Source organism: Lucilia cuprina, chromosome 5 (assembly GCF_022045245.1).
Source record: "Lucilia cuprina isolate Lc7/37 chromosome 5, ASM2204524v1, whole genome shotgun sequence".
In the NCBI taxonomy this organism is placed as follows: domain Eukaryota; kingdom Metazoa; phylum Arthropoda; class Insecta; order Diptera; family Calliphoridae; genus Lucilia; species Lucilia cuprina.
The window spans coordinates 66775656-66802662 of record NC_060953.1 but is presented as its reverse complement, the minus strand read 5'-3'; the positions used below and the strand labels follow the sequence as shown (position 1 = coordinate 66802662).

Genomic DNA, 27007 nt, shown 5'->3' with positions numbered 1-27007 from the left:
ATAACTGGGGAAATACAATTTTATATAATAAATAAACGTATAAAAATATTTTAATGATTAAACTTTAAAGACAATTTCAATGAAATTTCAACCAACATGTACGAGAAGATCGCACGGTACATTTATTTATTTATTTATTTTTTTTTTACAGATCACAGTTGTTCATAAATATCCAGATATATAGAGATACAAACGTATGATTTAGTTTGTTGTTTATTTGTATTTAAATTAAGTATTTCAAAAATTTTATTATTTTTCATTTCACTTCCAATTACTTGCACAACAATGTGAATGCACCACCGCATCATTAAACGAAGTGACAGAAGGAGAGGAGCTGCAACAGTAGAGACAAATTATTGCAATCTGTTTAATTAATGTGAACATATTTGTCAGTTCTCCCTTTTAAAGCTCAAAAGAATGTGATGCTTTTGCCTTTTTTTATAAAAAAAAAAAAATAATCCATACGATTGTTAACAAATATTTACATATCAGATTGAAAACAATAACAACAGCATGAATAAAACAACAACAACTACAGATGTAGTTGCCGATACACTAACACTAAACAACGCCAGATATCACTTGAGAATGAGTAGGCCGCTGTTTATACCAGATTTATTTTCCTTTTTTTGTATGCCAAAAAGACCAAACACATACACTTAAACACTTGAGTACTTGCACTTGATCGGCCAGTTATACTGGTAACAGAAGCAAATAAAGAAGAAGAAAACAAAAACCATTTCCAATTTACACTTGGCCAAAGAAATACAAGAAATCAAATGTTTTCGAGTGAAATAAAATAATTGTAGTAGCAACAAAAATGAAATAGACAATTTATTTGTGTTAAATATGGTCACATTGTAAAGCACGATTTTTAAAACAAGAAGGACATGATTTATTTTCATTTATTTAAAAGTAATTATGATTTAAAAAATTTTAAACTGTTACAATTTGTTAATAGATAAATAAAAGGTCACTTAAGTGGTTATCTTCCGTATTAAGAAAGTTGAAAGTATTGAAATTAATTTTACTCAATTATGGTTGATTTGCAAGTATGGAAAAATGCAGAGATTGCGAAAGTTTCAGCAATAACTACATATCTTTCTATCTATCTATCTATCTATCTATCTATCTATCTATCTATCTATCTATCTATCTATCTATCTATCTATCTATCTATCTATCTATCTATCTATCTATCTATCTATCTATCTATCTATCTATCTATCTATCTATCTATCTATCTATCTATCTATCTATCTATCTATCTATCTATCTATCTATCTATCTATCTATCTATCCTACATTCCGCGATCGTAAAAAACCTATCTTTTAAACTATCATAAAAACAGGAGTATTGCAAAAAAAAAAACACTGTGAAGTGAAAAAGACTTGATCAGCCACGGTGATCAATGCTAAAATCACTCCATCAAAGTATTGCAAATAAATTTCCAAAAACCATTGTCACATAACAAATATTGCCTCGGTAATAGACAGATAATTTATAAAACACTATTGTCTTCAACTAACAATCACATATAACTCTTTATTACTTCGTTTAAATAAAAAACAAATTCAAAGCCAATAATTGTGGCAAGCAACAAACTAAAATAAAAGTAAACAAAAATTCAAATAAAATTTGCTCTAGTTTCAATTTCGATGTGAGTGTTTGTTTGCCGCCTGAATTTGTAACGAGTAATCGATAAAGTAATAAAAAAATAAATATAAATCAAAGACTCTGTTAAATAACCAATCCATCTTGTAGTAACAAATGCCTAATACAAAGCATTGCAGTGAAAAATTTAAATTATCAAACTGTTTAGTTTTTTTTTAAATCCGACTGATTTTTGAGGCGTCTTTTTTATTGAAATTTTGTGACAAAGTGCCTGCCAATGAATTGAATTTGTTTAATTAAAACATGATACACATTTTTTATTAAAAAATATTTTTTTTTTTTTTTTGCTTTAATCAAAACAATCCTACTCATGGCAACTGGTGTAAAGTGTGTGTGCGTGTTGTTTGTCGTTATAACTTGTTGCAATTTGCAACAAGGTGGAGTGGATGGAGTTTGTTTGTTGGTCAGTGTGATATCACTGACACCCGTTATAAAGGCTTTAAAAAAGTGCAAATAAAAAATACACACTTAAATGTGAAACATTTAAAAAACCAGTATGGACAATAATACACACATACTTACATATAACAGAATAAATAACAAAAAAATGAAAAAAAATGTAATAATTTATGAAATCCGACATCTAACATTCAACATCTTGCAATTACATACACACACAATGTGCCAACAATGTAAGTGTAAGTATGTATGTATGTATGTATGTGTATATGCAAATGCCATATATTGTTTTAAAAGACTTTGTGCAATACAATACTATACATCTTGCAAATATACAAGATGTTAATAGACAGTGAGTTGGTTGCCAGGACGGACATTAAACAAATGAACAGACCTACTTTGACATGCTCTGAATACTTAGTTTAAAGTGAGAATATAATAAAGTAATAGTAATACTAGTAGTACATATGGATGCATATATAAATGTAACATTATTTAGCATCATTTTGTATACATACATATGTATGTGTGTGATTATAATGACCAACTCTTGTTGTTGATTTAACTAAATATTTTCTTTTGTTTTTTACTGTTGTTTTCCTTTTATAATATTATTAATGTACCTAGATACACATTGCATTTAAGATAAATGCATATACTTAGTTTCACATTATCTAAGGAGTTAATTCATGAGTTCTTTACAAAAAAAGATTGTTTTTACTTTTTGTTAAGATTTTTAAATATTTTAACAAATAAACTTTAAAGAAACTTTTAAATTTAATTTTAAATATCATGAAATAATTTTCATCTATTCAGTTTTTAAAAATCTCTTTAGAAATAATAAATAACAATTGGCGAAAAAATAATAGTTTAGTCAATAGTCTATTCTATAGTCTAGTCTAGAGTCTTGTATATAGTCTAGTTTTTAGTATAGGTTATAGTTTAGTATATAGTGAAGTCTATAGACTGGTCGATGTTCTAGCTTAAAGTCTAGTCAATAGTCAAGTCTATAGTCTAGTCTATAATCTGGTCTATAATGTAGTTTATATTCTAGTTTATCGTCTAGTCCATAATCTAGCCTACGTAGTATGTTCTGGTTTAGTCAATAGTCTACTCTATTGGGAGGACTCTACAGTTCTGTTTCCAATCTGAATTGTAGTTTAAACTATTGTCGGAACTGTAGTTTATTTAATAGTCTAGTCTGTAGTATAATCTATTATACGGTCTTCTCTATGGTCTAGTCTATAGTCCAGTATATGGTCTAGTCTATAGTATAATCTATAGTCTAGAATCTACACTATAGTATATATTCTAATCTATATTTTAGCCTATAGTCTAGTTTATAGTTTAGTTTATAGTTTAGTTTACAGTTTAGATTATAGTTTAGTCTATAGTGTAGTCTAAAGTCTAGTCCATAACCTAGTCTACAGTTTAGCCTATAGTCTTCTATATTGGATGTTTCCAATCTAAACTATAGTTTAAAGTTTAGGAGAAACTGAAGTTTAGTTCATAGTATGTTCTTTACTTAAGTCTAAATCTGGATTGCTTAAAATAATAAAGTATAATTATAAGTAGTTTAAAATTTGAATAAAAATTTGCCTTATAAACCTTTGATAAGGTATTATAAATAAGACCCTAATTCATCAATATGAAAAAGAAAATCATTTTTTTTTAATTTTTTAAAAAATTAGGTCATCAATATAGAATAGACACAATTTCATGCAGTGTTCCACTTATTTATCCAATTTTATGTTTAAATAAACTTTTTATTTTTGAATATTTTATATTTTTGAAATTCCACATGACAAAATGACAATAATAAATGCGTTTTGTCTAAAAATACTACAGAAACAATCGGCGCTGATGGTGGCAGTAAATAATGCACTTTGCGGCATTTGATAAAATGTACTCATTAAGGAATTTATTTATGTGGTGAAATTAATTTCTGTATAAATAAAAAATTTATTAATAATATTTTATTTTATTTTTTATGACAGCTCATTTAAATTAAATGAAGACATTCTTTTATGCTCTGTTTAATTTATTAATACTTCTACATATTCGAACGGTATAAATGTATCTAGTATAAATTGTTGTTGTATATTTATGCATAAGATAGATATACATTTGAGGAAGTAGGAAAAACCACATATTATGTATGGTACTTAATAAATATAAAAAAGAAAAAAAATCAACAACAACAACAGCAGAAAAAACAAATTAAGCAACAATTTAAAATTAGATAAAAACGATTAGAATGACACAAAAACAACAACAAGCAGCAATAAGTATGTGAATGTCGGGGAAGAAAAAGAACAAAAAAAAAAACAAGAGCTTAATAACTTTTAGAAAGCTGCATATTTAGAATATTTAAATGAATTCAACTAATTTATAACAATCATCATCAACATTATTGTCGTCATCAACAACGTTGTTGGTCGGTCTGCCTTCATCATCATGATAAACGTCATTATGAGCAACATAATTATCATCATCATTAATCAGCAACATGTTTAACATTGTAAATAAAATAAAATTTTATTTATTTCTTTATTTACAATCTTTATGAGTGAAATATTTTTTATTTATTTTTTCTTCTCAACCTGTTGTGTTGTTGTTGTCTCGTACTCGTATCAGGTCATTCAGCAACGACAACAACATCAACAACAACGAAATCGACAGCAGCAGCAACAAAAGCAACAACAACAATAGAAACTAAGCAATTGATCCATTTATTTTATTTAATGAACACTTTAGTAGTCGACCAACAACTTTGTTTGATTCGTTGAAGGTTTTCTTTTTTTATTGAAATTTTGTGTTTCTCTCCAGTCGTACTTGTTATTTATTACTTTTTTCTTATTCACAAGTATTTATTTCAAATAATTGTCTGTAGGTAAATAAACAAATAATAGGGTATTCAATTAACGGCGTTTTATGTTTAAATCGATTAATCGAGCAAATATATAATTATATATGGATAGTTAAATAGATAATTAGAAATTAGCTGTTAAACTGACGTTTCAACTTGAGGTGTTTTTGAAGTGCAACGAAACATTTAAATTGCAATGTGATTTAGCTTGAACCTGAATTTTGGCATTTGTCTTTCAAAGAAAGCTTATACTCTCTCCCATAGTAGTCCACTTGGCTTTATAGGTTTTGACATTTGATCACAATCGCAAGTCATCTGATGTTGCGAGTATAAACAGATGTTGCAAAACTTAATTAAATTATAGATAAGTCTAGACTATAGTCTAGTCTATAGTCTAGTCTATAGTCTAGTCTATAGTCTAGTCTATAGTCTAGTCTATAGTCTAGTCTATAGTCTAGTCTATAGTCTAGTCTATAGTCTAGTCTATAGTCTAGTCTATAGTCTTGTCTATAGTCTAGTCTATAGTCTAGTCTATAGTCTAGCCTATAGTCTAGTCTATAGTCTAGTCTATAATTTAGTATATAGTCTATTGTCTGGTCTATTGTCTAGTCTATAGTCTAGTCTATGGTTTAGTCTATAGTCAAACCTATAGTCTACTCCATAGTTTAGTTTATGGTTTGCTCTATAGTCTAGTGTGTAGTCTAATTTATGTTCTAGGCTAGTCGATAGTTTAGTATACATTTTAAAATTGATCGATTAACCGATTAATTACTAATTTATTCAAATACCTATAATGAGGTAGATTCTCATAAACTAAATTCATTTCAAGTTTTTGTTTTTGTAGAGCAAATGTCAAAATTGTTGTTGCTGTTATAGCATTTACAATAAATGTAGTATGTATTGCAGTTATTTGTAAATTTGCATCATTTATATTAAACTATTCATACGTGATTATTTTTATGTCTGCATAAATATACGACAACAACAATGTCACTTATTGTTGCTGCTGCATCTGATTGTTTAAAAAAATAAATAAAAAAGAATTGTTATTTTTGTATAATGTAAAAGACCGTTAAATATAAAAAATTAAATTATATGTATAAAAATAAAAATGAAATAAAATCAAAAAACAAACAAATAAAAAAAGACCTTTAAAGCTAAACTCACGTACAATCGAATGTAAAACACTTTGCAAAGATAAAACAAAAATCACCGCGTTTTGTTTGTTTTTTTAGCCAAAAATTTTCGATACAAATGTTAATGTTGCCAAAATGGCCATATTAAGTAAACAGTAACAGTTTATTTGTATATTTTTATTTAATAGTATGGTGTGATAAAATCATTTTCATTTAGTGGAAAAATATGAAATTTTGTAAAATTGTGACGATAAAATAAAAGTAAAAAAACAGAAGAATTTTATTAAACAGATGTCCGCATGTATTTTTTCAGAATATTATTTTAAACTGTTTATGAGAGAACTAGTTTAATTTGAATTTATATAATTTTTTCCGTCTGCTTTAGATCAAATGGACTATTGAATTTAGAGAAATCGAATATTATACTCTACTAGAAACTATAGCACTAGGTTTTTTAGATTTAAATTTCTGCTGATTTACATTTTAAGGTCTAATCATTTAATCGTTTTGAAGGATATTGTTATTGGTTTTATGATGATTTTGGATAATTCCCTGATAGAGGCAATGGAATGATCATTTGATAACGGATATTAATATAAACATACATACATATGCATATCTTAGTTTAAAATGTTTATCTAAAGAATTGAATTCAGAATATTTATCTTTAGATCTTTAGGTCCAAAAGAAATAAATAATTGATCATGACAAATATAACATTGAAGAAACACTCCTCGCTACCCGTAGAATGTGACTAATACATACGTACTCATGTCTTAATCAGGCATCGCTAGAGAGTGATAAAAGAGCTCTCTAGTTGGTTTGCTTTATGTGAAAAACCGATATTTGTAAAAAATTAAAATAAAAATCCGTTTTATATGCTCCATTAAAAACCCGATTAAGGTCATATTTTTTTTTTAAATAACATCATTATAACAAAGATAAACATTTTTTTATATTATTAATTTGGTTTTTTATTAAACAATATTAAAATTTTACTATAAGCTTTCATGACTTATGATATCATTTATTATTTAATGATCTTTAATAAATCAAAATGTCAAATTTAATATGAATAAACCCGAAAAATTTATTTCACAAATTTTAGATTTGTGCAAAGTTTAAAGAAATTTTGCAATTTAACAATATGGGTATTCAAATGAAAACTTTTAACAGTAAAAAATTGTATATTCTGAGGCGAAAAAAGTTTTCACTTGAAAAAAGAGATTCGTCTTAATCATATTTTTTTCGCTCTCTCTCGTGATCTCTCTCTCTCTCTCTTCGAAACATGATACAATTATGATTATGAAATAATAATATGGGTATTCATACGTAAATTTTTAAAAATATAAAAAAAATTGTATAATCTTAGTCGAAAAAGTTTTGACTTTAGAAAGGGATTCGTTTTAAATCTAATTTTGTTCTTTCTCTCTCTCATAACGTCATTGAAGTTCACAATATAAATGCATAAACTTCTTCGAAACATCCACTTATGATAATGTGATCTGCTGATATTCCTTCGACTAATTGCACATTTAAATTAGGTCAAATCATATCGAAAATTCCAATAACAACTTGAAATATAATCAAAGCACTTTTATATATAAAATTCATAAAAACATATTTAAGTAGTCAAAAAAGATGTACAAAATTTTTATCGGCGGAAATCTTGAAAACCACTTGATGAGAGAAAATCAAGTATTTTGACCCAAATTAATTTCAATCTATAAAAAGGTATAAATTATTTTGCCAAAAGAATATTATGTATTTAATATAACTGTATGTATATTACTATATATGACTAATAAACAAAATCAGGAAATATTTTGTCAAAGTCTGAATAATATGATTAATTTAAGTTTAACTCCATTCTCCTCTAACTGGATTTGAAATATAACCTTGTTTTGCGTAAAAACTTTAAACTGTAAACGAATTTTACATTATTTTATTGAAAAAATCACGATCTTAAAATAATATTGAAAATGATAAATTATTTTTAAATTGCAATTAATATAAAGCTGAATGAAACAAGTGTTTATTAGAAGTTTCAATAATTTTTTTGCAAAAATAAAAAAAAAAATACTTTCAAAAATAACCTCTCCTCCAACAATGACATTTATAACAAAATAACACAATATTAATTAAACTATTGTTTTATATATTTTTTTTCGCTATTCTAAAAAAAAAACAAAAATTATTTCAAAAATTTCTCTATAAATATTAATCCCAAAAATATATATTAAAAGTTTCACCATTTTAGCTGATTTGATTTGTTATAAAAAAAACCCACCCAATAAACATTTAATGGCATAAATGACTTGAAGGTTGTTTAAAAGTTTTTATTATTTTTCTTTTTAATGTACATGATCGTAATTATGTACAAGTATGATCGAATAATAGTTTCTTCTCTCACTATGGCAAAAAAAAAACAACAAAATAATTATAATAATAAGAAAACAAAAACAACAAAAATCGTAAATAAATCTTTATGTATAGAGTTGTCTGTACAAATAAATAAGCTGGTTGCCTTGCCATGCTGTTTTACTCTAATCTAAGCTGCTTTAGGCCATAAAAATTGTAGCTGGTCATACCACTTGTTTGCGCTTCTTGTCTCCTTATACGCTTCGAAAAACAAAAAAAGTTTTATGATTTTGTTTTGATTTTTTTTTTTGTATACATTTTGGTTGACAGTAGATTTGTGGGTAAAATAACAAAACTGATATTGACAAGAAAACTCAACCCAAGTCAAATCAACTAAACGGTTAAAGGCGATGTCGATAAAGACGAACAGCAAAAAGACGATGACGACTTTTACGCACTTTTCATTTCAATCATCAGACTTTCATCGCGCATTAAATTGTCATTTTGACGACAACAAATAATGTTTGATGTACAAATACATACTTATGCTTACACATACATACATATATTGAAATCTAATAGTACAACCATACAAAAACACACTCGAGTACACACACATACATATACATTAAGAGTTAGATATAAAGATATTTCTATATTTATATGCTTGTTTTGCAATGATAATAATCATCTTGCTAAAGACTTGTAAACTAACTGCGTCTAAAAGCCAGAAAGTTTAATTTGAGCAGCAGCAGTCTGCCACACCGCAGCACTCCACATACACACAGTTCATTACAAAAGAGCCAGTTACATTACCACTTTATATTGAATAGGTCTGCCCTGCAAAAAATTATTTGCTTTGATTGGTTAAGATCATAACTATGTTTGTTCAAAGTCTAGACTTAAGTATAGATTACAATGTGATCGAATCTAGAGCAGAGTTCGGCCTACACTATAGAGCTTACCATTATCGAGTAAGCTCTATAGTCTAGCTTTATAATCTGACCTAGAGTAAAAACAATAGTTGGTTTTGTAATCTATAATCAGATCTATAGTTAACATTAAAGTCTGGTGTATAGTCTAGACTATTTGTCTGGTCAATAGCGTAGGCTTTAGTCTGATCTATAGCATAGGCGTCTGGTCTACAGTCTAGACATGTAGTTCTATATACTTTAGTCTGCCCTAGAGTCTAAACTGTTGTCTGTTTAGTAGGATTAATTTAGAATGAAGTCTGGTCTATAGTCTAGAGAATAGCTTAGCCTACAGTCTAGACTGTATTGTCTAAAGTCAGGTCCAAAGTTTTTAGTCTGGTTTGTAGTCTCGAGTATAGTCTGATCTCTAGTTTAGACTATAGTCTAGATTATAGATCTATAGCCTTAACTATATAGTCTATAAAGTAAAATCTATAGTTGAAACTTATAGGCTATAGTTTGGGCTATATTCTAATCTTTAGTCTGATCTACAAAATCAGGTATTTTGCATGGATCTAACATTATTTTTAAGGGCAGGTCTAATATGTTCAAATTTGTATGTGGAAAGAAAGAAAGTTGTGCGTACATATTTTGTTAGTATGAATGGATGTATAAATAAATATATTATACGTACATAAATGTACATTATCTGTCTGTTTGTAATTCTGTTTTATATGTAAGTTGTTTTTAAAAGAAAGCCGAAAATCGTAGAAGTCAGTCATTTCAATTATGTTTTATATATTTTTATTTGAATGTTCAATGGCAGCAGTAACAGCAGCGACAGCTTGTTTTAGACAAAACAAATGAAAACAAATAAAGAAAATTGATAAATGTTTGTCTTAATATTGTCACTGTGTCCCCAGAGATGCAATTGTCTATTGAATAGAAATGATGATGATGATGCGAAAATCCAAAAAACAGAAAAGCTGTAGTACAAGTATCCACCAACATCATCAGCACCACCACCACCAAAACAGTTAAAATTAAAAAAAAAACACTAACTCGACACTGCAATTAAATCACACAACCTAAAGGGACAACAACAACAACAACCAATCGTCCGGGCCATAAATGGTTATAAATACACAAGCTCAAGTCAACAAGTCTAACATTAATGTTGTTGTTTTTTGATTTTGTTAATTTTTTCGAAAATTCGCATGACGATCTTCACAATATGATAATACGTTTGAATGCACGGAAAACACATGATTTTTGATGTTCAGCAGCTGAAAATGAATTTACTATAAAATGTCATTTAACCCTTTATAGCTCGTGTCACTATAAGGTAAAAATGCATTTTATTTTATAATATAATTTCCATATATAAAATGCATTTCATAAAACAAATAATAAAAGAAATGTAAATTGAAAATATTTTAAGGTAATATATTGAGGAAATCATTTTATTATTTAGTTTTATACTATTTATGGGTTTTTAACCAAATAAAGAGAAATTACTCAACAAACTTTATTTAAAACTACTATTATGGTAGAATGCATTTGAAGTATTCCAAAAGGTAAACATTTGTTAGTTTAAGGGTTTATACTCTTTGTAATATTGATTTGAAATCGAATTTTATCGAAATATACATTTTATTACAAATAATCTCTTGTCTGTGGTCTACTATATATAGTCAATAGCCTAATTAAAGTCTATAATCTTGACTGTATTTTTATCTATGGTCTAGTTTATAGTCTAGCCTAGACTATAGTATAGCCTACAGTTTAGCGAAGACTATAGTATAGTCCACAGTCTAGCATAGACTATAGTATAGTCTAGTCTATAGTCTAGTCTATAGTCTAGTCTATAGTCTAGTCTATAGTCTAGTCTATAGTCTAGTCTATAGTCTAGTCTATAGTCTAGTCTATAGTCTAGTCTATAGTCTAGTCTTTAGTCTAGTCTATAGTCTATAGTCTAGTCTATAGTCTAGTCTATAGTCTAGTCTATAGTCTAGTCTATAGTCTAGTCTATAGTCTAGTCTGTAGTCTAGTCAATAGATTAGTTTATAGTCTAGTTTATAGTCTACTAACACATTTGTAAGTTCTAATTATCCGGTGTGAATCTGTCTAAGTCAATTTCTTCATAATTAAAGGTAGGCGTCGAAGATTTCATCTAGAAATACATTTTCTATTATTGAATGTTGTAAAATTTTTGCATGCTAGCCGTAGCTTTAGATGTCATAAAGAATTAAAAAGGTACTTTTTATAAAAAGTACATACAATGTTTAAACTTAAGTATCTATAAAAAAAAAATCTCGTAATGATTAAGTGCTGTCATGGAGAAAATTGTTGACTAATAGTTTCTTAAATAATCTTCAAAGCAAGAGACATTAAAATAAAAAAAACACAATGCACCCAAATAAACAACTTAGAATTATGTGAAAAAAACAAGTCACCATTTTTATGTTCAAAAATTTCGACATTAACACTGAAAGATATTGCATAAAAAACTGTCTGCAGCAACTGTTGTTGTCAATCTCAAGGCAGCACAAAAGGCCTAAATATTATTTTAATGTATTTAATAGGACATTGGGGAATATAATGCACAATAATGTAATATGGAAGGCAAATTCAGAAATTGATCTTGTGAAGGGATATACCGAAATGATTTTATGGTATCAAGTGAAAATGTAAATTAATATACTGTTATTTTGTAGAAAACATTAATTGACTAATTTCAAATAAAAATTTTTAAAATAAAAACTAATTGCATATTAAAGATTTTAAACAAAATCTAAGTTCTACCATAAAAAATGTTAAAATAAGCAGAATATGGGTTAAACAAAAAAAAAAAATAAATTATATTGCATTTTGACAGATACACTAGTAGTACGATGTGCAAATTACGTCAGTTAACTAAACTAACTGGTTGGTTTAAAAAACTCACCTCGGTTTTTGTTTGCTGCTGTTGCGGCCGTTGTAATTGTTGCTGCTGCTGCAGCATTGTCAGCAAATTAAATTATTGTTGTTGCTATTAAATCCCATCACCTTGTAATTGTTTTTTTGATTTTTTCAGTTTATTTTAATTTTTTTTTGCTGCTCATAAAATGTTGTTGCTTTTTTGGAAGTTTTTATTTAAGTGTTGCAGCAGTTTAAGATATCCAAAAAATAAATGTATCTGTTTTTATATAAATATTATTGTTGTATCACTAAACATATAAATATTACACATATGTACGTATGTTTGTTTGTATGAATAAATTCAATTTGATATTTAATTGCAGTTAAGTAAAAAAAACTAAAGTATGAGTATGACTTTTTAACACATTCGTTCGTTGCGCTATAAAACCGTTTTTAAAACCACAAATCTCAAATGACGTTTAAAGATACAATTTCATTTAAGAAATTTATAGTTTGTGTACATATTTTTTTTTTAACATAAATATTGTAAGTTTAGCATAAATACTATGATGTTGCATATAAATATCTATATGGAATTTTGTTGTTATTTTGTTAAAGTTATTTTTAGTGCATTTAATATGTAGTAAATACATATGTATGTAAGTATGTATGTTTATTTATGTATTTAATTATGTATCTGTGTGAATGAAGTATAGTCTTCTTTAGTGTTTGTATTTTTTTTTGTATTGTTGTATGTTTTCTGGTTGTTCCTTCTCTATCAACTCCTCCTTCTTCTCCACTTATCCTGTTTTTGTTTAGCAAGTTCTCTTTCAACTAATGAAGACTAGAAGACGAAATGATACACACACACGAAAACTGGAATTATGATGCATCCATACCTCCATCCATTTATATAGATTCATCCACCGTGTGTTGTACTTGGATTTTGTACTATACTACGTCTGCATAGATACTCACATCCATGTATGTATGCATGCATGTACACACATACATATATTAGTACTTGTAGTATTGTATCTTCGTAGTATAAAATTTATGTATGAGATACTTGCATACTTTTTGTGTTTAGATTTTACAAAAACAAAAAGTATGTTTAGTACTAAATATATTGATTCAATGTGTTCCCTTAGTTTAACTAAAGTGCAAACATACGGACTAAACATATACAATTGTATCTACATACATATTAATGTTGTATGTATGTATCTGGGAAATGCATTAAACTATCAAAACAAAGGTAAAGCCATTTAAAGTATAAAAAAATTTTATTTTAAAAATCTTTTCATTTTTAACTTTAGAATTATAAACATTTTAATTAAATAACGTTGCACTAATTACTTTAATTTTATTAAAACCGCACTTTGTTTTATTTCATGTTTAACATTAGAACTAAAAAAGTGTCTCTCACGCACAGACATTTAAAGTAATGCATTATTTAAAAATAATATTGTTTACATATGACAACTCCACCGTCTGTCTGTCCAACATAAATAACAAAACAATTTGTTTTTCTTCTTTTTTTAATAAAACAATAAATTAACAAAAAACAATATTACAACAATAAATATTGTCGCTTCACTTTTGTAAACATGACCGAAACAGACAAAAGCCCAAAACCAACTGAATCGTTGCTACCACTGGCAAATAAAAACAATTCCAGTTGGAGTGCAATGCATGATACAAATACAACTCTTGCTGCTGCCGCTAACAATGTTGTTATTGTTGTTATTGCTTTGTTGCTGCTACTACAGCATTTGTTTGTTGAACAACTTGAAACTCACACATTAACATAACCCAGCAAACATTACATGTTTTATAACGTTGTATGTTTCAGAATTACATATTTTTAATATCAAACATTTTTCTAGAATTTTTATATCTGTCTGGGAAATTTGCTTTGTTTTTGTAGTAAAAATATCATTGATTCATTATTAAACCACAATCTTATTTTATAAAATAATATAAAAATATTATTAATCTAATAAGAAACATTATCAATTTTTCCTTTTAAATCAGAGATGGAAAGTAGAAAAAATATAGAAATTTATGCAAAATTATTTTGTTTAATTCATATATATGACGACAGGATCCTCTATTGGGGTCTACAAGATATCATGAAAAAGTTCCCCCCGGGGCATGTTACCTTGATTAATGACCCCTTAGTGTTATTGCAATCGCGGGGATATGTATCTCTCTTCTGCCGGGACTATAAACTAATGTCATTTTATTTCTCGGATATTATATTCGGATATTATATTCGGAATGATTTGACCAGATAATCTGCATCTACGGGTGGATAGTTGCGGCATGACTCTGTCCTGGCTGGTTAGTTGGTTGAGGTTCCTTTGGGATACACATAGTGCTGTATTTTAAACCAAAATTCGCGGAAAGCGTAAGTTGCGGTAAAGTCTATTATTGTACTGTTGCCGCTGACAACATATACCGCACAGAGGAGTGATTGTAGAACTAAGCGTTGGAAATGAGTTGGTGTTGAGTGTATATGATACGGAATGAATGAAGGGGTATTCAAGTCTTGCCTAGAATGAGTGTGACGGATGTTGTTCTTTATGAGAGTGTCGGATGAATGAGAAGTGTGAAGATTAATAAAAGGAATGAACGACAAAAGTGATACTATTGAATTTTCCTTCCTTATCCTGGTATGTTCAGAGAAAATTATGTGTATACCAGACTCTCCACAGTGTGTTCTCTGTGCTTAAGAACAATGTTTTACGCTTATTTGATAGATTCCTACTTCGTTTACGTCTCTAGGTGCCGACTCAACAAAGGCCATCCTATTAGCGTGGTTGCATCTCGAAAGTTAAGCAACGGGGCAGCAAAGATTTCTCAAGTACTTAAGCAAAGTGCAGGTATACTAGACCGGAAATTCCTTATAGGTAAATTATTACCGGAGTGTAAGAAGCACAATGAGGCGGTGGTGAGTCGTTACAGTGGTTGAAATAAGGCTCTCACGGTAGGTGTTCACGTAAAGCATATCGACATTCAACCTGAAAAAGTATCAAAAGGTTGACAGATTGTCGAATTCCAAGCATATCACCGCACCTTTGCTAAACGAAAAAGCGGAAAGTCGTGACATTGTTATCCTCCAAGTAATTAAAACTTGTTTTTTAGTGTACTTCAAAAAGTAGTTACTTAACCTATGCAAAATCAATTATTTATTTGTAATCCATGTTTCTTGTGATTACTGTTTCCAAAAAAAAAAAAATAGTTAAGATCACATAGAATGATGCTGATAGTTAAGATCACATAGAACTTCTTCTGGAGATAACAGAAATAACAGAATAGCAGAACTCTTTAGTCTTTAAATAATCTAAAAATGTAGCAGAAGATAATCGTCATGTTCTTTAGATCACGAAATTGTTTTAACTATCGAGCAGACGATAATCGTCATGTTCCTTAGAAAACAATCTTTATCATCAAATAATCAAATTGCTAATAAAAAGTCTGAAATAATTTAAACAAATATAAAAAAATCAAGATACAAATTTATCTTAATGAATAAGTGTTCAAGAATTGTCAACGAAATGTTTGCTGGACTATATTACAAAGAGACCAAAAGTGCACATGAATGCTGTTTACTCATCAAATTACAAAACAAGTTCTCTTCTACAGTCAGGATAAATCAACGTATTATTACCCTTTTTGCTAATAAACTGTAGTAAATAAAATTTGAACATTTTTTTTTGTTTGTTTACTTAAAATAACAAAACAAACAAATTGTAAATTTAATGCAAAATTAAGTTTTAAATGCAATCCAAAAAAAATTTATTTGGAAAAAAGTTTGACAAGTTTTTATAACAAAACAAAATTATGAAATCATTCATATTTCAATACTTAGTATTAAAATAATCGCAAGTATTGAACGTGTGAAAATATATATTCATACAAAGGCGCCAAGCCCCACAATATTTATAAGAATGTAGAAAAACATTAAAATTCAATTATGAAGTGTTCTAGAGCGAAAAAAATGAAGAACGAAAATAAATGAAAAGAAAAACATACAGAAGTGATAGTTGGATGTGATATGAGGTAACAAAGATAATTAATTCTGATATCGAGAAGAATGAAAATGAAGATTGTTATATAAATTCTTAGTTATCAACTGATTCCTATTAACACAATGTCTCTCTCTCTCTACCTTTTCTCAGGCATTATAAAAACTTTATGTGTGCTCACTCTCTATCTATGGTACAATTACTCTTTGCTGTGTTTTTAACTCATGGTTAAGCAAAAAACATCTTCAAATTTTGCTGAGAAACTCCCTCATTGAGTTACGAACGAAGAACGAGCAGAAAAAGATTCCCACAAAAGTTTTTTTTTTTGCAGTTGGAAATTATGGTATGGTGGTGTTGCAGACAGCAGTGACCGTGTCAGTGAGTTGTATTCATTGGAATAGATTCAGTTGGAATAATTACACAAGTGTTTTGCCGGCATTTGTTGTTGTTGGTTTTTTTTGTTATGTTTTGTTGTTGACGTACGAAAAGTCCACATATATAGTAAACAAATAAGAAGTTATAGACGAACATGTCCGATCATATGATACCTTACAATTGAGACAATTTTGCAGAATTTGCTACTTAGTATAATGTTGTTTTGTGGCGAATTTGTTTATTTCTTTGTAATGCAATCTAGATATTTGGCGATTCAGTGATTTTCAGAAAAAGGCCCTAAAAGTTATAACCCAATCTTTATAGACTTTAATGGAATAATTAAAAATTATGAAAGATAAACAAATAGAGAATTTACTTAAAAGTTTACTTTTTGCATTTTATGCAAAGTCGATTTTTCGACTTTTTTCATTTAGGTAAAAGCTTTTTTCATAGACTATTGTCGAGTTATCGACATTTTTGGAACAAAATAGTCGACTTCGACTTTTTTCGAAAAAAAGTCGATTGTTCGATTATTCGAAAGTCTATTTATAGAACCCTAATTCTGATTTTACAGTCTGATATTTGTCACTGTTTGGTACTAAATTTTGCCATAATATCAGCATTATATCTGAGCGTTCCAAAGATATTTAAGACATTAGCCAGGTTTATACTGCAGAATTGTAGTTTGATTACGGACATTGTGAACATCGATTTAGATTCTGGATTGAAATGAAGTGATTCTTAAATATTTACAAACATCCACCCCCTCACTGCAGGGCTGTAGGGTATAATAGAAACAGCAAACACTAGCAAATTAGTTACACTAACTACAAATACACACATATAACTATTTGTGCACTTATGTCTGTGTAAAATTGATTATTCACACACAATGCACTTAAACACACATACTCTTTAATGAAGTTAATCAAAAGAGAACTTCTAGCTCTAAATATGCCTGGTAGTGGGTGGTTTGCGGGAGTACAACCCAATAATAACAACAACTACAGAACATTTTTATTATATCATCACCATAAAAACAATAAAAACAATAACATTCATTCTCTAAATATAAATATTCGAAGTTCGAACACTATTTTTGTAGCTGCTATTGTTGTTGCTGTTATTGTTGAAATGTATGTTTGAATAGTTTTGTATTGTAAATAAATGTATACAATACAATGTATGTATATGTATGTATGTAGCTGAGAAGAAACACATTCAATTGTGTTTATTTATTTTGTATTTAACAATTGTTACAAACAATTATAACAATACGAATAACAGCAACAACAACAAGACCAACACTTACAAATAAAGTGGTAAAACTACATATGAATTTGTGTGCTTGTATATCTTTAAGTTCAGAATATGTTTATATTCTATGAGCGCACTTTAATTTTATGGATTCATTTACCCCCACCACCTTTAAAAGAATAGAAAATGTGTGCATTAAAATTAACTTGACCCTCATGCATATTACATGGACAAAGAATTGAGTATTTGCCCAAATAACTTTTATTTGAAGAGAAAAAAAAGAAATTTCATTATATTTAGAGACATTTTCATCAATATTTATTTTTTGCGATTAGCAGGGTTGAAGTTCATTTCAATGCTATTTTAACTGAAACTAAATGTAATAATTGCTTATAGAATATTAATTTCCAAATAGGATTAATTGATATTCTTACTGAAAAATTTCACTAAAAACTATATATTTAGGATCAACCTAATTTATAAAATTTCTTTTCAAAAAGTTTCAAAAAAAAAAATTTCACTCTAAACTTCTCTGCAGTAAATAGTCATATAAAATTACTATTATTTTCATCTCTTTAGCAGATTTTTAAATTTTCGCCGAAAATATTTTCATTATATGCAATATACCTTAATAAAATTAACTATATAAAGTCAATAATCTTGATATAACTGAAGAATTTAATCAAATATCTTCATCTCATACAATTCATAAAAACCATTCAAGGTATAAATTTTGTTTGTTCTCAAACTCACATACATTCACACTGAAGACAACACAAACAGTTGTCGTTTGTAATAAAAATGGCATAACTTTGAAAATTATGTTTATCATTTTCAAAAGATTAATGTTATCAGACAAACTCATTATAGAGGAGAATAGATAAGTCTATAGAATAGTCCTTAGAAAAGTCCATAGACTACTCTACAGAACAGTCTATAGAATAGTCTATAGACTGGTGTATAGAATAGTACATAGACTAGTCTATAGAATAGTCTATAGACTGGTGTATAGAATAGTCCATAGACTAGACTATAGAATAGTCCCTAGACTAGAAGTCCAGACAAGTCCATAGACTAGTCCATAGTCTAGTCTATAGACTAGTCCATAGTCTAGTCTATAGACTAGTCCATAGTCTAGTCTATAGAATAGTCCATAGACTAGTCTATAGAATAGTCCATAGTCTAGTCTATAGAATAGTCCATGGACTAGTCGATAGAATAGTCCATAGACTAGCCTATAGAATACTCCATAGACTAGTCCATAGAATAGTCTATAGAATAGTCCATAGACTAGTCTATAGAATAGTCCATAGACTAGTCTATAGAATAGTCCATAGACTAGTCTATAGAATAGTCCATAAACTAGTCTATAGAATAGTCCATAAACTAGTCTATAGAATAGTCCATAGACTAGTCTATAGAATAGTCCATAGACTAGTCTATAGAATAGTCCATAGACTAGTCTATAGAATAGTCCATAGACTAGTCTATAGAATAGTCCATAGACTAGTCTATAGAATAGTCCATAGACTAGTCTATAGAATAGTCCATAGACTAGTCTATAGAATAGTCCATAGACTAGTCTATAGAATAGTCCATAGACTAGTCTATAGAATAGTCCATAGACTAGTCTATTGAATAGTCCATAGACTAGTCTATAGAATAGTCCATAGACTAGTCTATTGAATAGTCCATAGACTAGTCTATAGAATAGTCCATAGACTAATCTATAGAATAGTCCATAGACTAGTCTATAGAATAGTCCATAGACTAGTTTATAGAATTGTCCATAGACTAGTTTATAGAATTGTCCATAGACTAGTTTATAGAATTGTCCATAGAATAGTCTATAGAATAGTCCATAGACCAGTCTATAGAAAAGTTCATAGACCAGTCTATAGAAGAGTCCTTAGGCTAGTCTATAGAATAGTCCATGGGCTAGTCTATAGAATAGTCCATGGGCTAGTCTATAGAATAGTTCATAGACTAGTCTAAAAAATAGACAATATACACAAAATATAGATTTCGACAACGAACATAAAGTTTTCGTCCGTATATATACTTTGACAATGGATATTACTGAAAAATTATAAACATTTGTCTATTTGGTACCACAATCTGTATACAAAGGTCAAATATTTCCCCAAATGTTTATTTCTTTAAATATTTACACATTTTCGAGATAAAGATATGGTTGAAATTTCTGGGCTTTTGATTTGGTCTATTAGAAATAAAGTTTCATATTAATCATAAGTAAATACCAGGTTATGACACTCTTTCTTCTACTGGACAATATAAGTATGTAAGTGTATGAAAAAAATCTTCAGTTTCATACCCATACACCATGACATGCCAGCCATGCAATACAATACATTTAAAATTGTAATATAGGGTATGAAAATTTGTGTTATTTTTGGACTCGAATTAAAAAAAAAAAACTCACGCGTCTGGTCTAAACTGGATTTTTGATATTTTTCTTTTTTTTCCTTCAATTTAATTTTGCCATTTCTTTGTGCTTTAAATGTGTGCGCAACAAACAAAATAAACCAAAAAAGAAAAAAAGATACAAAAATATAAAAACAAAAAAACGAGTCGCTTTTATAAGTTTGTTGTTTGTGGCATATAGAGTGTTCTTACAGCTAATCAGTGCGCCAATGTTGTACGCTGACTGCCAAAAGGATCCTGGCCATGCTTAAGCAACAAACCACCACATTTGACCAATAAAAACTAAAACTTGTTTCGTTTGAATTTTTAAATAACACACAGAGAGTTCTTCACACAGTACAAGAAACTCTACTATATAATAATAATATTATATGAGCTTAAGCATGTGTTTGTTGTTGCTGTTGTTGTTGTTGCATATTATGCCGATACATACAAATATGCCACATCTTGAAGCAAACTATATGAAGTATACTACACTACTATAATACAGATAAAAGATCATCATTAACTAGTTATTAAGCGCAAAATGGCGTTTTAAAACATAACTCTCCAAGGCTATTCATGACTCACGATTCACAAAAAAATACAAAAAAAAAAAACAATATTTATAAAAAAAATTAAAGAAAAATCTGAAAGAAACATTATCAAATCGGACAAAGAAATTTGCTTTTCATGGACAAATGGGAATTTTATTTAAATTTCATACATTTCAAAAGACAGTTTAGGTGGTCTTTATTAAGAGAGGAAAAAAAAGAACACAAGGAAATGTTCTTTCTTGTAGACTTTTTATGTTTTGTCTTAAAAAGTACTTTACACTTATTTTATAAAGAAATATAAGAGAAAAAATTAAATTATGAAATTAAAATTTATTTTTCAGCCCCTTTAGCTATTTTATGTTGCTTTTAAACTATTAACTAACTAACCACAAATATGACATTATTCAAAACAACATTTAATGAAAACAATATTTCAAAATACTGAAATTATGTGGGTGTTTGTTGTTGCTTGATTATTTTTCAAAAAAAAAAACTTATTAGTATAATGCAAAGAGAAATAAAAAAAAAATTGATTTTTATTTTTGAAAAGAAAGTTGAACTTTTGGCATTTTATATTTTTCTAAACATAACGAAAAAAAACCAAAACAAAAAAACTAAATTTAAAAAAAAAATAAAAAATCTTTAAAAAATTTGAAAATGTTAACAAAATTTCTATATAAATTATCGAATACATTTTTGTTTAATAACAATACAACAAAATTAATTACAAATTATTGCAGGCGATATCCGTGTATGATGCGTCGGCGTTATATCAACAATTGGAAACGTCAAATGGAATTTAATAATGAAAAACGTAAAATTATACCAAAAATAATATATTTACATAATCCCTGGAAATATTTGTGGACAAAGTTGAATTTATTTAAATTTCGTTTATTTTGGGATTCGGATTTTGTAGAATCGGAATTTATAAGGGGTTCAAAACAGGTAAGGTTGTTAGATGTGATTATGTTATGTATGGAACACGATACCAACTGAAATATTTAGATACAAATTCGTGACCCTTTTATGTTGATTTTGTCACATCAAAATGTTGATCGTGGTCCGACAAAAGTATAAACATTCTGAATCTAGCCATGTTCGGTTTTCGTTCGTCCGTCCGTTAAAGCACTATAGAGATCATATAGAGATCTAGAAGAATGAATTTAAACAAATATTCTTCCAGTAATACAGTTTAAAGAGTCACAAATAAGTACAAGTAAATTTAATGTTCCCTCTGGATATATAAGCTGTACGAGTCAGTACGAATTTTATTACAAAACAAGTATTATAATCGACTTTGCCGAATCTTATATACCCATTATCAAACCATATGCCGTCCCCCTGTACAGGCACTGTAATTTGCGTTATATTAGTTTTCTAAAGGGGACCTTAAAGGCGGGAAGAGTAATTTTCGATCGATTCTTATAAAAATCGGTAGAGAGATTTGTGCTTATAAAAAAATTACTTTTGTAGAATTTAGCCAGTAGTGAGCGTAAGTCATTTTCTGAGAGGGCCCTATATGGGGGTATAAAATTAGGAATTTCAGCGTTAAAATCGTATTTCTAAGTCAGTAATAAGCATTAGTCATTTTTTGAAGGGGGCCATATGTTGAGGCCCTATATGGGGGTAGGGTCAATTGTGAACCGATCCTCATAAAATTTGGTAGAGAGAATTTGACTCATATAAAACTAAATAAATTTTGTCGCTGTCGAAGCTTTATTTCGGGGGACATTTGTATGGAGACTATGCGAAAACATGGACTGATATTGCCCAAACAAACCTTACCTATAAAAAAATATTTGTGGAAAATTTCAACTCTCTAGCTTTTTCCGTTCGGACTCTATCGTGATTTCAACAGACAGACGGACGGACAAGGCTGGATCGTCTTAGAATTTAAGACGATCCATTATTTTTGATGGTGGGTATACTTTCTCCGGGCTCTTAGCATGTATATTTGCATAAAAGAATTAATAAAAAACATTAAAATGGCTACAAATCAGCAACCACATTACATTTGGGGCCAGAACCGCATCCGCAGGTTTGTATTTCTACTCTTAATCATGATTGATTTTTGGGAAAACTAAGGTTTTTTGGGGATTTCCAGCCTAGAATTGGAAACATAAGTTAAAATTTTTCTGGCAACACTTACTGTAATTCACAATAGCGTACAACAGAAAGCAAAGGTTTGGGTATTTACTTAAAAAACAATGTCTTAGCCAAGACAAAAACCTATACTGTTGAATTTAAACTAAACTTTCAACAACATACAAATTTACAAACTCAACAACAGTTGATGTTAAATTAATAAAAAAAAATCTGTTAAATTTTTATTTTGAACTTCCCTAGGCTGCAGTGGTTCTAACAGATATAATACGAGATCAAAATACTCTCAAAGTAAGAGAGTTTACCACACCAATAGGATATAAACAAATAACGGAAGACATGTCACTATCACGTAACGATACGCGTCTAAAATTGGTGCGATTCAAGACGGAACATTTACGTCGAGCCATACCCATGAAAGTGACAACAAAACATATTTATGGTAAAATTTAAATATTGTAGGAATTTTTATTTTTAATTAAAGTAATAACATTCTTAATTTCAGGTCGCAGATATTGTTTTATCGATATGTGGTTTGTGGGAATGAGAAATACAAAAGATTTCGATTCTGCTGAAGAAACAGTAGAAATCAATGAGATCTTAAGACAACTGGATACGGATCTTAAAACTCCTTACGATGTATTGGCAGTGCCGCATCGTATTATTTTTGCCGAAATATTCATACGTTTTCGTCGTGATTACACTCCAAATTTAAATGAAACTAATGATCAAGATTGGTCGGTGTCTTTTTATAAGATTCTGACATTTGATGTGCTCAATTACGATAATAAAAGAATGTAATAATAAGTGAAAATTTTAAAGATTTTTAATAAAATAAATCAAGTCCAAATTAAAAGCAAATCCAAATCCATACATCGATCTATAAAAATGATTCGTTGTTTAAAACGCTTTGAACTTTCAAAGTTTCCTTAAGATCTTCCACATTATCGGCCTTGCTTAAACGTTTGATAGTCTCAATATAACTTTGATTTTCTTTTAACAGCTGCTGTTTGTGTTCTTCAAGTAGTACGATTTGAGCTTCAGCTAAAGCTTGACGACGCCAAAAATTTTTCATTAATTCTATATTGTTTTCTAATTCTGCTTCTGTCATATCTACATGATCTTTCAGATTTAGAATTTCCAATTCAAAAGGTTCCTTATCGTGTTCATTATCATTTAAGGGTTCTTGAAAATCACCCCAGGCTACTACCTTTTCGGATTCTGTTTGAAACTTTCTACAATTGGTCGCCAGCGATAATAACAGTTCACCATGTTTATGTAGTTTTTGAAATTTCTAAAATGAATAATTATGACTATTTCAACATGATCTACTTTAGTAATAAAGTGATCATAGAATCAAAAACTCACTTTTAGCACTTTAAAACTTTCACTACTTATTATCTTTAGCTTTTCATGGGTCTGTTCTCGATCAAGTTTAATTTCATTCTCAATATTTTTACGTATTTGCATGAAATAAGCATGTTCTAGTTTTAGATCATGTATCTTGCGCTTAGCATCTGCCTCTACTTTCAATAAATGATGCTGCAGATCGGCATAAACTCGAGCATCGTGTTGCTCTATTTCATTAAGTTTTTTCGCTTCGGTAACAAAATTTCTTTGACGTTCCATTAAAGTATTTATCCTTTCATATTTGTGAACATCCAAAGAAACATTTCGCAATGAATCAAGAAACTCTATTAATTGTTTGCGTAAATCTTTCATTCTTTTGGTGACAGCATCACGTAAACGATAACGTTTTTCAATTTCAGTATTAACACGATCATCACGTTTGTCTAGGAATATATTATAATCGCTTAGTAGTTCCTGCTCAGCTAAAAGATCAGTAGCATGAACTACACTTTCACAATTTAATTTGACAAAATTTTCGATTTCGTTTGTTGCAGCAACTTCATCATAAAAATCATGCAAAATTTCTGAAGCTTGTTGTTCATATAAAAGGCGTGAAGTTTCTTGGAAAGTTTTTAAAGTATCTATTAAAACAAAGAGTGGTAAAACAAAATTGCATATATTTGCAAAATATATATAACAGACCCTTTAAATAATTCATAACTTCTAGTTGACAGGAAAAGTTATTTTTATGCATTTCTTCTGTTACAGAAATTTCATCTAAAATAAGTTGAATTTTTTCATCTTTTTGCTGCATAACACGATTAACTTTCTTTTCCCAATCCTACTTATAATGCAATGAACTAAAACATATCCTTACTCAAAGTCCCAACCACACATACCTCTAACTCCTGTTTCATTTCTTTCAATTTGACTTCCCTGCACATATTTTCCCAATGTTTATGATATTTCTTTGCTGTTTTCTTGGACATTTCAAATTCTCTGCTCATAAGATCCTTGGTAAATGTTTGAGAGAATTATGGAATTTTATGGGAGTGCTCGTGATGTAGAAGTAGGAAAACTTACTCTTAATTCCAATTTTTTAAATTCAATTTCTTCTTTTTGTTTAAGTTCCATTTGTTCGGCTTTGGTCAACTTTTTCTTTTTTGGTTGTTCTTTAGGCGTTTCATCTTCTAAATATTCGGCATATGGGTTATCTGCTGGTTCGGTGGTGGTTATAGTTGTGGCCATTTTGTTATATTAAAGAAATATATGGATTTTTTGGAATATTTTTAATTGTTAAATAGAAAATATATTTTCTTTTTGACTATAATTAAAACTAATTGGTTATCGCTTTTTTTAATAATTAGAGAAAAAAGTAAAACGTAAACGTTATTAAAATAATATCTAGTTATCTCTAAATCGGTTCAAAACTTTCCTAGGTACAAACATTGAGTTCAATTGAGCGATACGATATTATTTTTTTTTTCCTGATGAAGATAAGGAATCTCATTTCGATTTTCAATTTCAAAAAAACATTTAAATTTATGCAAAAACTAACCCCCATATTCATAAATGTCTAATAAAGTTATTAATGGTTTATTGAATGGAAAACGTGCGTAACAAACCGAAAATAAGCGATTAATATCTTTATAAATACGGGAATAAGATATCAACCAGGAAACTTATCAAAAAAAAAAAAAAAAAAATAGTGAAGATACTAAGTAAAATACTATAAATGACTGTTGCCATGACAATTGTAGAATGCTCTCTTACAGATTTATTAAATCTTTATATGCCTTTACTTTTAAAGAATTAAAAAAGTTTTCAATTACTTTCTAGCAGTGATACAAGCCCCCAGCTTTCATAAATTATGGTCATATTTCATATTATTTCTATAAACAAATTATTGTTTATAACAATTATATTTGAAGAGTTTACTACTTAAAAGATATGTTTTGAAAGTAAAAGAAAAAAATTCCTAACATTAATTAATGAAATAAAAAAGTACTTAAGATATTAGCACTAACTTATCAGCTTAATTTATAGATGTCATCTAGATTATCAAATGTCTTTATCGACATATACAAATAGCGATTATAATTTTGTTATTACCTCTCAGATAAACTGTATTTTGTAGTACTGTTTAGTTCAAAAACATTTTTTTAACAACAAAAACAAATTTTGCAAAACATTTTTTAAAAATTTTTACAAGATAAAGAAGTCGAGCCGACAGTAGCTTTTACAGCGTTTGTGTTATTTGGATTTGATTACAATTGAGACTGCAAGCGACAGTCAGCACAATTTGAGTCGATTAAGTTATTCCTTTTTCGGTTGGATATAACTATAGACTAGACTAAAGACTAGACAATAAACTATACTTAAGACTAGACTATAGACTAAAGTATAGACTAGACTATAGACTAGACTATATACTAGACTATAGACTTGACTATAGACTAGACTATAGACTAGACTATAGACTAGACTATAGAATAGACTATAGACTAGACTATAGACTAGACTATAGACTAGACTATAGACTAGACTATAGACTAGACTATAGACTAGACTATAGACTAGATTATAGACTAGAATATAGACTAGACTTTACACAAGACTATGGACTAGACTTTAGACAAAATTATGGAGTAG

At 28.6% G+C, this 27007-nt stretch overlaps 3 protein-coding genes across 4 annotated transcripts in view; 1 reads left to right on the top strand and 2 right to left on the bottom strand.

Annotated features, from left to right (window-relative positions):
* Positions 1-13896, bottom strand: part of LOC111690689 (dentin sialophosphoprotein) — a 49584-nt gene extending 35688 nt beyond the window's left edge. Inside the window, exons 1-2 of one of the 2 annotated variants that reach the window (XM_046952842.1) lie at positions 13612-13896; positions 12299-12560 (exon numbers count right to left, since the gene is read on the bottom strand). The gene's annotated coding sequence lies outside the window, so the exon portion shown is untranslated. The remainder of the gene's footprint in view (positions 1-12298; positions 12561-13611) is intronic. The other variant, XM_023453227.2, reaches the window with a different exon arrangement.
* A 7624-nt stretch (positions 13897-21520) lies between these two features.
* On the top strand, positions 21521-23872 carry LOC111690713. The gene is made up of 3 exons (XM_023453251.2): positions 21521-21847; positions 23249-23447; positions 23511-23872. Exons 1-3 carry the CDS (start codon positions 21557-21559, stop codon positions 23804-23806), a joined length of 786 nt encoding a protein of 261 aa, XP_023309019.2. The 5' UTR covers positions 21521-21556; the 3' UTR covers positions 23807-23872.
* Positions 23666-25688, bottom strand: LOC111690700 (dynein regulatory complex subunit 2). Its single transcript, XM_023453238.2, has 5 exons — positions 25439-25688; positions 25255-25368; positions 25058-25196; positions 24374-24996; positions 23666-24299 (listed from the first exon to the last, which is right to left on the bottom strand). The coding sequence occupies exons 1-5, from the start codon at positions 25601-25603 to the stop codon at positions 23886-23888; spliced, it is 1455 nt and encodes a 484-aa protein (XP_023309006.2). The 5' UTR covers positions 25604-25688; the 3' UTR covers positions 23666-23885.
* Between the last annotated feature and the right edge of the window lie 1319 nt (positions 25689-27007).